Source organism: Terrapene carolina, unplaced genomic scaffold (genome assembly GCF_002925995.2).
Source record: "Terrapene carolina triunguis isolate 2854851 unplaced genomic scaffold, T_m_triunguis-2.0 Scaffold67, whole genome shotgun sequence".
In the NCBI taxonomy this organism is placed as follows: Eukaryota; Metazoa; Chordata; order Testudines; family Emydidae; genus Terrapene; species Terrapene triunguis.
The window spans coordinates 34,345,992-34,358,598 of record NW_020664418.1 but is presented as its reverse complement, the minus strand read 5'-3'; the positions used below and the strand labels follow the sequence as shown (position 1 = coordinate 34,358,598).

At 41.2% G+C, this 12,607-nt stretch overlaps 1 protein-coding gene across 1 annotated transcript in view; it reads left to right on the top strand.

Annotated features, from left to right (window-relative positions):
• HOMER2 (homer scaffold protein 2) overlaps positions 1-12,607 on the top strand; it is a 63,872-nt gene that overhangs the window by 23,474 nt on the left and 27,791 nt on the right. Inside the window, exons 2-3 of the mRNA XM_026648552.1 lie at positions 1,093-1,224; positions 9,739-9,831. Of these exons, the coding sequence (XP_026504337.1) occupies positions 1,093-1,224; positions 9,739-9,831 (225 nt within the window). The remainder of the gene's footprint in view (positions 1-1,092; positions 1,225-9,738; positions 9,832-12,607) is intronic.

The window sequence follows — 12,607 nt, the reverse complement described above, 5'->3', positions numbered from 1 at the left end:
GTGTGTGTGTGTGTGTGTGTGTGTGTGTGTGTGTGTGTGTGTGTAAAACAATCCCTACAGACTACATCCTTCCCAGCCCTAGTGCCTGACTTTCCCCTGCCTAGCTCCTTATGTGGTCATTTATACGTGTGCTAAGTAGGTAAATGGCTACACAAAGTGCTAAGCAGTGAAGAATTAAGTTCCTAGTGCCTATGAAATGCTAAAAATGCAAGTGCTTCTGTGAGTTCCCAACAGAGACACTGCCCTTCATCCCAGAACTCTTGGCCTTGGATGCACCTGGCTCTCACACAAGGTATTGGAAGCTGTTAATAGTGTATGTAGAAGTATTTTTGACTGGCTATTTATTATAATGCTTACTGAAAGTTTTATGGGAGCATCTAATAAATACATTTATTTACAAATATACCCATTTACAAAGAAGATCATAAAACAAAACAAAATATGGCAAAATACATGGGTCAAAAGAAATTCCTCGAAATTGGAAGATTGCAGAAAAAATCCAAACAAAATGAAGTTAGCAAGAGAGGAGAATAGAAAAAAGACATCTCTGTCTGGAATCTGTAACATTCCTATAGAAATTGCAGGGACTAATTTTATATTTTTTCCTTGTATGAATTATTTTTATGTCCAAAGATTTTTCCTGTAACTCTTAACATTGCCAGGCCAGCAGTCAATTAGTATTTCAGCTCCTCAAAGGAAGCATTTTCCTGATGCTCTGTGAGCTCTCGTTTAGTAGTAGTGGATTTGTGGATTCTCCCATCTACAGAGGGAAAAACATTTTCACTCATTTTCACCTTGCTAAAGGAATCTACTTCCTCTTTGATTATGACACAATTCTAATTTCAATGCAATAGTGCAGGAGTAGTAAGCTGTGGGACCACAGTGGCATTTTTTAAATAAAAAGTTATTGAGCATCTGAATCAAGTGAGTCAAGGTATTAACATATTTCATAAGTAGGAAAAATGCATCATGCCTACCGCAAACTCCAAATTTAGACTGGGAACCTGCTAATCATTCTGAATAATGATGCTAGAATATGCATTTCAGATGTTGCTTCTGTATCTAATTATTTTTTAAACTTTTTTAAAACAGGTGATTATAAACAGCACAATCACACCTAATATGACCTTTACGAAAACATCGCAGAAGTTTGGTCAGTGGGCAGACAGCAGAGCAAACACTGTGTTTGGTTTGGGTTTTTCCTCCGAACAGCAGCTAACAAAGGTAACTGGGCTCATTTTATTTCTGAAACAGCAGTTGGGGTGGTTCTTGGGAATTAAGGAACTGCTGCACTGTCGGTACCAATCTGGTAGGAGTCGCACAAACTGAATTTCTTGGCAGCTCATTAACTCTTCTTCTCTACATGCAAGTTGTTAAACTCTTAACTATCCAGTGGTTGCTTATAGAGCCTCTGTGAAGGTTTACAAAAGTTCACTGACACAAGGATACATTTTAATTTGATCACTTGTGGCCCTCTATAAAAACAAAAGGCTATAAGATTTTGAAGCTTAGTTTTTTAGATGTTCTCAAATACAGTCTAAGCAGTTTCTTGGCATCTCTTTTCCTAGACTACATGCTCATTTTATACAAAAACTACATTAAAAGAACATTAAGGATACAAAGTGAAGCACTAAAATGTCAAAAAATGCCAAAGTTAGGCTGCCTATGCATATTTAACTCTACATCTATGTTGCAGTGAAGTCTTTATCATTGTAGCAGTGACATCCAACTAATAGGCTTATCTAGAATCCAAAATTGTTTTCCTATGAAGTACATATGGCCTTGAATGTAGTGTAGCGGTGGACTGGTTTGGGTGTTGATGAGTGAATTTGACCCATAGTGGCTGGCCCTTTGATGTTAAGGGGACTTTACAAGTGACTATAAAGGAAAGTTCTCCTTTAGCTCAGCTGGTGTAGGCCTGTGCTTTTGGAACAGAAGGCTGAGGATTGTAGTTCTAGCTCCCCCATGTCACTTGTCTGCAGAGCAGGGCTTGGTTACAATGAAGGCTTGTAAAATATCCAGCCAACTCTGGTAATAAATAACTAGTAGTGTAAACAATACGCTCTCGCAGTGATTCAATTAATACTTTGCAAACGCAAGTCAAGCAACCAGAATGTTTGTTCACAAAATAAAAGAAGGTACTTATCTAACTCATAGTTGATGTTTTAAGCATGAACACGCCGCCCTTATTGGCACTGTTTTATCAGTTAACCAAATATCATGTCCTTGGGCATTCCAAACAGTCTCCATTAATCTCCCTCTTGCATGTTTTCGTCTGAGAGGTACTAGTGTTGAAATTTTAAAAGCTGCTTCTTGGGTCTGAAAGAAGACTGACCATTGTAGGGAAAGGAAAAGCCTGTTGGATGTAATGTGTTTACTTTCAGTCAGTTGGGTGACTGAATTCTACATGAACTTGTTTTTATTAAGTTGGTCTTACTGAGTTCATGCATTTTCCACACCATTGCATTTTTTGCAAATATTTCACATTTGCAAAAATGTTCATGCAAAATTGTTTTTGCTCTTGGGGTGACTAGAAATGTGTCCTGGTAACAATCTGGTTCTCCTGGAATGTTACAGGACTAAACCATCCAGTAAAACGAAAAAATATTACCTGCTTTAAAAAAAGGAGAACATATCTGTGGCAATGCTTCAGGAAACTTATCTCAAAACAGAAGAATCAATCTTAAAAGGAATGTGTACCATGGAATATCTTTCAGCTCCCATGAGAGAGGGGTGTGTGTATTAAGTAGAATGGGAATGTAAAAGGATTAAAACCTATCCAGAAGGCAGATGGGTGTGCAGAGGGCAAACATGTAACAATTATGCACCAAGTGAGGAATATACCTTTCTTCAGAAATAATTTTGGAGTGATTGTAATGGTCCAGAATTCAAAGGTAATAGTGGCAGGTGACTTCAATAGCTGTCTAACCACAATGTGGGATAAACTACCAACAAGACAAGGTCCATCTAAAGAAGCTCAAATGCTGGAACTAGTATATAAAGGACAGGACGCAATGGAGATTTGGATTTTGCTTTTTTTCTCTGAAACTGCCAAAACCACATACTAGAATAGATTTAATTTTAATATCAAAAGGTTTCCTACATGAAATCTTAATATTAGAATGGACTATCTCTGACCCTGTTCCTGTCTTCATGAAAATAAAGTCCAGTTCAGGATTAATAAAAGCTGGAGATTTAGTAATATATTGTTAAAAGACACAGACTTTGTGTATGAAATGGAAAACTACATTGATGATTATATTAAGGACAATAGCTCACGGGATATACCCGGGGAACTAGATGGGAAGCCTTTAAAGCAGTAATGAGGGGACATACTATAGCATGCCATAGTTATAGGGAAAAAAGACATTGGTAAAACCGGGAAAAGTTAGAGGAACAAATTTTGCAGAAGCAATGTGTCTAATAATGTAGACTTAGTCAAAGAGATTAAGAATGCGAAAATAGCATTAGAAGTACTGACAACAATAAAATAAAAAAAAAGACAGCTCCCCTGTTTGCCAAAGGATCTACGAACTGGGGAGGAATCATACTGCAAGATATTAATGCCCAGACTGACAGAGTGAAAGGGAGGTACTAGATGGCCCAATAGCATAGGAAGAAATAATAAAAGTACCTAGCTCTTACATAGCACTTTTCAGATGGAGAAACTGAGACACAGAGGTAAAGTGACTCACCCAAGGTCACCCAGCGGGCCAGTGGCCAAACTGAGAATAAAACCTAGTCTCCTGAGTCCTAGTCCAATGCTCTCACCAGTAGACCGCAAGTGATTTTTTCATTAAAATCAGGGAGAAGTCCTGGGCTGGAAGGATATACCACTGAATTCTATAAACTGTTAAAACACAGGTAACTCCCTTGCTAGCGAGTGCACTTCAGTCTTCTGAGGCAACAAAATCCTTACTGGGCACCTTCTAACACACACACGTAATTTTGATACCTAAACCAAACAACACTTATCCAATCCAGCATCGGATAGGCCTATCTCTTTTTAATAAAGAGAGCATAAGAATCCACACCTGATTTGTGGAACACAGTAGAGTTATTGAGCGTGTGGATATACGCCTCCCGTGCATGTACACTTTTTTGCATGGACCTTGTCATAAAAGGGTGACAGGAGAACGCTGATAAACTGTTTTTTATTTCTTGGCCCTAATCTCCTGACAATAGGCCACAGTTACAAAAGTTTTTAATAAACCTGTCACATGACTGGGGTCAGTGTCTAGGGTTTTTGACCAGAATGCCCAGTTGAACAAGGACCCTGGCGGCTCTGGTCAGTAATGCTGACCGGGTCGCTAAAAGACTGGTTGGCGGTGTAGCGGGGCTAAAGTCTGGCTCCTAGCCACAGGTGTGGCCAGGGGGCTCCAAGCGCTGCCCCCGCCCCGAGCGCCGGCTCCGTAGCTCCCACTGGCTGGGAATCGGGGCCAATGGTAGCTGCAGGGGTGGCACCTGCGGGCAAGGGATGCGCACATAGCCCCCGGTCCCTCTGTCTAGGAGCTGGACAAGCCAGCTGCTTCCGGGAGCCGCCTATTCCCAGACCTCAGCCCCCTCCAGCATCCCAGAGCCCACACCCCCAGCTGGAGCCCTCACCCCTCCTGCACCCCAACCCCCAGCCCTGAGCCCCCTCCTTACCCCAAACCCCTCATCCCCCACCTCACGCTGAAACCTGCACCCCCTCCCACACCCGCACCCCCTCCCCAGCCCTGAGCCCCCTCCCACATTCCGAACCCATAGGCCCTAGCCCGGAGCCCCCTCCTGTACCTGGAGCCCTCACCACCTCCTGCACCCTGAACCCCTCATTTCTGGCCCCACCCCAGAGCCTGCACTCCCACCCAGAGCCCTCATCCCCTCCTGCACCTCAACTCCCTGCCCCAGCCCTGTGAAAGTGAGTGAGAGAGAGTGAGCAATGGGTGTGTGTGGGAGTGTGTGTGTGGGGGGGGGGTGGTGTGTGGAGTGAACAGGGGCTGGGCCTCTGGGCAGGGGGCGGGGTATCTTCGGATGCATATAGAAGTGGGCTGTAGCCCACGAAAGCTTATGCTCTAATAAATTTGTTAGTCTCTAAGGTGCCAGAAGTACTCCTGTTCTTTTTGCGGATATGGACTAACACGGCTGCTACTCTGAAACCTGGTATATCAAAGAGAATCGCCAGAATGAGCCACTCATTAATTGTGGGCCATTATCTTAACTCATTCACAAAACATAAATGGCAAATTTCATGCAGCCTAGTTTCCAAGAGCTTCCTGCAAAATGAGCTGGCAATTAAATATAAATGAGACTGGTTGGGGGGGCCCGAGTGGGGGGGGCAGCTGCTTTATAGCTCTGGCACTGGCGCAACTTGTGCTTAGGAGGAATAAAACATAACACCAGAAATGTAAAACCTAAACATGTAAAATGTAACATCTACTAAAATATATATTTCTGTGGATGACTATCTGCAGATTCAAGTGACTTTCAAATAATTCATATTATGTGACACCTATTCGCACGTTCAATTCCCCATTAAATATCAGCAGGGGAGATTCATAACCAAATATAGCGTTTGTATGCTACGCTTTCCCAAGACCAAAAACACTTGTCAAGATTTGGTAGCAACAAATCCTTCCTTTCATGCAGCCTGTGCCCACAGTTTGCTGGAGTGCTGTGAGATGTCATATATAATTCATAACTGGCTGCAGAAGCTGGGGCTGGCTCTGAAATGTACTTTCAAACCTGCAGCAACGATTAGTTGCTGTTTTCCCTTTCTCCCTTCCTCTGTTAATTTTGGATAGGTTTGTCAGCCCAAAAGAGTTCATTTGAAATAGCTACAGCAGTGGCATTAGGGGAAAAGAAGAGTGCGGATGAGGAATGAGGCAACTTTTTGAAAGACTTTAAATAACTAAACATACCTCCACTCTCTAGAAAATCTCACTCACTCCTTACATTTCTTTATGTTTAAAAATATATTTAGTAGGATCTTACTAAGCTTACGATTAACCGTTTTAATTACAAAATACACATTAAAAACAACCAGCTGTTATGCTGGTTTAATGACTCATGGCCTGTCCAGATCACAGAAGTGACACACGGGTTTTAATACCAATGGGCGGTGGTCAGGGGGCATAATATATTAACAATTCTCAGAAAATAGGATCCCTGTGATTCTGCAGCCAACAGTGGATTGGGTATACATGCATTACCAATGCCACAGAAGTTCCATAGACACTCTGTAACCTCCCTCAGAAATGTCTTGTCCTGTTGCTGATGTAGCAATTGGCACTGGAAATGGTGCAGAAGTTTAGTCTGCGACTACAATGGCTACATAGTTAGAAGAGCAGTCAGGTGTAAGTCTTTCATTTCTCACAAGAGCTAAGTGCACCTATCGAACAATGAAAAGCAGAGATTGTTTAGTGGAATCCAACAAGTATAAATTAGGCAGAAAAAAAGACATTTCTAAAGAGGAAACAGCAAAACTGTTTATGCACTGAATGCTAACAAATGCATAAAGTAACAAACTGAACAAATAGAGAATATTTTTCATTATAATTTCAGTTACAATAACCTTTAACTCTAGCCACAATAGTGGGTAAAAATAATTCAGAAATGTGACTGTTTGTTTTTAAAGTGAAGATGTCCCTTTAAGTTGGTGGACAATTCCTTTGTTGCTCTTTGCTGCTAGAAGCACATTTATTTAAATAAAATTTATTAGTAAACTTTAGCCTTGACTAAAAATCACACAACTAGACTGAGATCATTGTTGATTATATACACCTCTACCCCGATATAATGTGACCCGATATAACATGAATTCGGATATAAGCGGTAAAGCAGCGCTCCCGGGGGGGCGGGACTGCGCACTCTGGCGGATCAAAGCAAATTCAATATAACACGGTTTCACCTATAACACGGTAAGATTTTTTGGCTCCCAAGGACAGCATTATATCGGGGTAGAGGTGTATTTTAAAGAATGGGAGGAGAGGGTGTTTCATATATTCACATATAATGTTTTTATATGGAACTGTGGAAAATGTTCTCTTCACAGCACACATTTTTCAGAGCGGTCATCTGTGTCCATTATGAGGATAGTTTCAGAAATCAAATTTGAAAGATTACTTCTTCTAGTTTTTCATCTTTTTTTCTAGTGCACTTAGACTCATAGGAATTTTGATACAGAAGATTTATTGTAAGAGAGCGACTCAATATAACATTAATATAAACTGTATTCTGACTTAAAGATACCCAAGTTTGGAGCTTATTTTTGACACAATATGCTAGAAATAATCTTGTTGTTATAGATGTTTTGGTCTAACAACAGTTGCAACATAAAATGTATTTTACCTAGAAAGGTCAGGGTTTCATGACTCAAGGGCAAAACATAGTGCAGTTGTATTCAGTGAGTTTTATAGGTCTACAGATATAGTTGAATCACAAATATACTACCTGTACGTTCCCTCAAATAGTAAACTCTTTTCATATGCAACTCCAGCTGAAGGTGCCTGGACTCTGTAGTTCAGTGTTTTCATATGTACCTTCACAGATCATATTCACAACCCTCTCTATATTATATCTGAAATTCCCCTTGGCTTTAAGCACATGCATGCCCATCCAGTGGAATCCTACGATGACATATGTTTCATGGTAATTTCCACTCACTGTGTGTGTGTTTTATGTAATGTGTTAACTACTGATATAATTTTTTCTAGGCTTGTGTAAGAGCTGAATTATGGTAATCGATAAAACTAATCTTCCAATGTTCTAGCAGCAATCTCCATGTTCGTGTGTGTGTATATATAATAGAATATGTGTATATGTAATATAATGTTGTTCAGGATAGTCCAGTATCCGGTCTCTGACAATGGGCACTACCAGAGAAAGGTGTAAGAACCCCATAGTAAATGTGTCAGCTGCTGAAGCATATATCAAATCCCTGTGTGGTCTTGAACCAAGTCATCTCTCTCTCTCTGCCTCAGCTACCATCCTTGTAAATTTGAGGTGACGGTACTTACTTACCTGATAGAGTTGTTGTGTGACTGAATTCATGAATGTGTGCAAGAACTTTGAGATCTTTGGATGGAATGTGTGATAAAAGTGCTGAGTGTTAACCATTGTAATGGCTTTGGATAGACTTGATATAATTTTGAAGAATTGAATCATGTGGTTTTATTAGCGGTGTAGTCTATGGCTATATTTGTGCCTCCTTTGACCTTCTTCCTGAGGGGTACTTTTGTTTTGACACTCACTTTTTAGGGATTTCACCATTGTACTTCACAGATGACTGAGATTTCCCTTTGGTACTCCCTCTTTATAATCCATCTCAGTCCATCCCTCCCCTCCTTTAAACATCTTTCTTTTCAAGATATATTTTTATTGTGACAACCCTTTTCCCCCCTGCTAACTCTTCCCTTGTCCCTTTTTCGCATATAGTTCTCCCTTCTGTTCCTGGATTTTAGTGTAAGTGTAGTTTTTTTCACATTTGAATGTTTGTTGTGTTTTAGTTGTTTTTCATTATATATATTCTCAACCATCGCTCTGCCATGCCCAGTTGTTTCAGTGGAGAGGTGCTTAATAAATTGATCTATTCAGGTGATTTAAAAAAAAAATCACTATTGGAAGGAGGGGGAATGAGCTACACTGAAGTAATAAAATGTGGCTTCTACATCTTGGATGCTATTTAGGGAGGGAAATATACCTATCTGGAAGGCAATATGGCTGACCGTTGAGCAAGTTTCATGTTGTCTTCCCTTTCCAATATTAGAAATTTCTCCACAATAAATTCATGTATGTTTGAACTGCCTTTGGTAGAAGTGAAAGACACAGTCAAAGTGTTACAGACACCCTCCCTCATACTGAATACTTTTTATTTAAATGCCTCCCTACCCCACTTCTTGAAACTGTGTTTTTTGGGGCAGGACCCACAAAATTAAATGGTTGTGTTAATGATTGGGGTTTGCATATAAGACCAAAACAGCAGAATGAGGCCTTTGATTTATAAGGCCTTAGGATGGGCCTTTCAAAAGCACCAAGGTAATTCAGAAGTACAGAGCCTACTGGAACTTGGTTTTGAAAATCCCATCTTTAGATTTAACTATAGAACCTTTACTGCATTTTTACCTGGGGATTTGAATTAATATTTTATGTGAACAGAAACATCCAAAGTTTTATGTCTTCAAACATTGTCTAATATCTTTATTTTTATCAGCCATAAGATAATGAGACTTTTAAGAGAGAGGCCATTTGCTCCCACATTCCTGCTTTATTTTTGGGGTGGAGGGGTTACCTTAATTTCACCTTCCTGTTCCTTTATGACACCCTGTCCTCAATCCCCCAAATGTCTCACAAGCTCATTTATATTCTTTCCTTCAGTTGCCTTTCCCTTCAGAACAAAAGACATTTGATAACCCTTAATCTAAACCTACATCTTTTATCCTCAAACTTTAATAGATGATGAACATTTAAAAAAAAATCACGTTCACTTTTTCCCCCAGACTTTTATTAGTAATTTCTAAAGAAACTATGGAGATATTGCCCTGCTTTCAAAACAGTGACTACCATCCCTTTTAAGGGAATCTGTTTCTAACTCAAATCAAGCACACACTTAATGTTTCATATCTAAAATTTAAAAATTGCCATAAGCGATTGTCTGGTCATGGGGTTTTGCAGACTACAAAGAAACCATATAAAGATACTATTCTGAACAGTTAATGTGTCCTAAATAATTTTAATAAATATCCTTCATGCATTTGGCAGTTTGCAGAGAAATTCCAGGAAGTAAAAGAAGCTGCCAAACTAGCAAGAGACAGATCTCAAGAGAAAATTGAGACCTCAAGCAATCATTCCCAAGTAAGTCACTTTTCTGTACTATATATATACAGGCGCACATGGAGGAAAAATGATTTGAGACTAGCTTCAACAGTGGAATATACCTGCTTCTGGCAGCTAGTTTAAAGTGTCAACAAAGAAGATGGTTAAATATCATTGTTAACTACTGGTCTTTAACATTGCCGGAGGAATATTCTTTTTCTTGTGTGCTCTCTCTCCTTCTCTTTCTCATTTAAATATAATAGTCTTTTCAGGAAGTTACTGAGTTATAATAATTTTTAAAAATAACAAGGTCATCTATATATTCTTTGATATCGTTCTTCATTGTGGTGGTCACTGAGGACTTTGCCTCACTGCAGTATTTCAGCAATAAATAAATGGAATCTGTTGTAACGCTTGCTTGTGCCAGTTGCCCAACCCATTTTTGTGTGTGGTTGGGGCTGTGTTAGAGATCAGTTTGTACAATGTCATGTAGCTAGTGTAGTTTGAGTTCTCATGTATTTCATTATCCAAGTTTGGTGATTCATAGATGTTGGGTGACTATAGTTTGTCTGCAGGTAAGGCTTTACCATCCCTTACAGTGACTGGTGGAAAGGGAGTTTATAGTGTATGTCCATGGACTACACCTGTCTGGGACAGGTTTCAGAGTGGTAGCCGTGTTAGTCTGTATCAGCAAAAAGAACGAGGAGTACTTGTGGCACCTTAGAGACTAACAAATTTATTTGGGCATAAGCTTTCATGGGCTAAAATCCACTTCATCAGATGCATGGAGTGGAAAATACAGTAGGAAGATAGATACACACACACACACACACACACACACACACACACACACACACAGAGAGAGAGAGAACATGAAAAGATGGGGGTTGCCATACCAACTCTAACAAGACAAATCAATTAAGGTGATCTATTATCAGCAGGAGAAAAAAAACGTTTGTAGTGATAATCAGGATGGCCCATTTCAAACAGTTGACAAGAAGGTGTGAGTAACAGTAGAGGGAAAAATTAGCATGGGAAAATTGTTTTTAGTTTGTGTAATGACCCGTCCACTCCCAGTCTTTATTCAAGCCTAATTTAATGGTGTCTAGTTTGCAAATTAATTCCAGTTCTGCAGTTTCTCGTTGGAGTCTGTTTTTGAAGTTTTTTTGTTGAAGAATTGCAACTTTAGGTCTGTATGTCAATTTGCAAACTGGACACCATTAAATTAGGCTTGAATAAAGACTGAGAGTGGATGGGTCATTACACAAACTAAAAACTATTTCCCCATGCTAATTTCCCCCCCTACTGTTACTCACACCTTCTTGTCAACTGTTTGAAATGGGCCATCCTGATTATCACTACAAACGTTTTTTTTCTCCTGCTGATAATAGCTCACCTTAATTGATTTGTCTTGTTAGAGTTGGTATGGCAACCTCTTGCAGAGGTGAAAGTAAGCCGGTACGCCCCGGTACGGCGTAGCGGCAAGAGCCAGTGCGCCGTACCGGGGCAGCCCGGCTTCCCCAGGTGGCAATTTAAAGGGCCTGGGGTCTCAGCAGCCGCTGGAGCCCCAGGCCCTTTAAATTGCCGCCAGAGCCCTGGGGTAGCAGCAGCGGGGCTCCGGGGGTTATTTAATGGGCCAGTAGAAGCAGGGGGGTCCTGGGCCCTTTAAATAGCCCCCAGAGCCCTGGAGTAGTGATGGGGCTCCGGGGGCTATTTAAAGGGCCTGGGGCTCCCGCTGCCTCTACGGCCCCGGCCCTTTAAACTGCTGCCGGAGCCCCCGGCTGCCACTGCTACCCCAGGGCTCCAGCGGCTATTTAAAGGGCCCAGGGCGGTAGAGGCAGGGGAGCCCCGGGCCCTTTAAATAGCCCCCGGAGCCCTGCTGCCAGAGCCCTGGGGTAGCAGCAACAGCCAGGGTCTCCGGCAGCAGTTTAAAGGGCTGGGGCCGAGCCCTGGGCCCTTTAAACTGCTGCTGGAGCCCCCAGCTGCCGCTGCTACCCCAGCGGGGGAGGGGGAGGGCACTTACTGGTACAAGGCGGGCTGGGGCTGGCTCTGACCCCTCCATCCCCGCCCCTTCTGGCTGAGGCCCCGCCCCTTCTGAGAGCCAGAGCCGGCCCCAATCCAGCCCCGTACCGGTAAGTCCCTATTTCTACTTTCAGCCCTGCCTTTTGTCAACTGTTTGAAATGGGCCATCCTGATTATCACTATAAAAGTTTTTTTTCTCCTGCTGATAATAGCCCACCTTAATTGATTTGTCTCGTTAGAGTTGGTATGGCAACCCCCATCTTTTCATGGTGTGTGTGTGTGTGTGTGTGTGTGTGTGTGTGTGTGTAATATTCCTACTGTATTTTCCCCTCCATGCATCTGATGAAGTGGGTTTTAGCCCACGAAAGCTTATGCCCAAATAAATTTTAGTCTCTAAGGTGCCACAAGTACTCCTCGTTCTGTCTGGGACAGTTTAGTTTAGAAAGATGCCACTATACCCACTGTTAATTGTTTTTGTTAGAATATGTTGAAATCAAGTTTTATCATAAGCTTTGTCATAGTCCCTTACAATAATTCATTATAATTCCATGAAGTCTACAGCTAGCTAAGAATTAATCCTTGTTTAATGGGAACTCATTCATTGTGTTTTGCATAAAAGTGTTGCTTTGGAGGAAAGTTAGAATAACTTCTATTTAGCGATTACTTCAACTGCACAATCAGAAGCACCTTTATGACATCAGTGAGAACTGCTTAGTGTTCATTTCTTCTGAAAATCAATCCCCTTGTTTAGGTCCCTAAACCAGACTTAGAAGCCTGAGCTTAGATGCAAAAA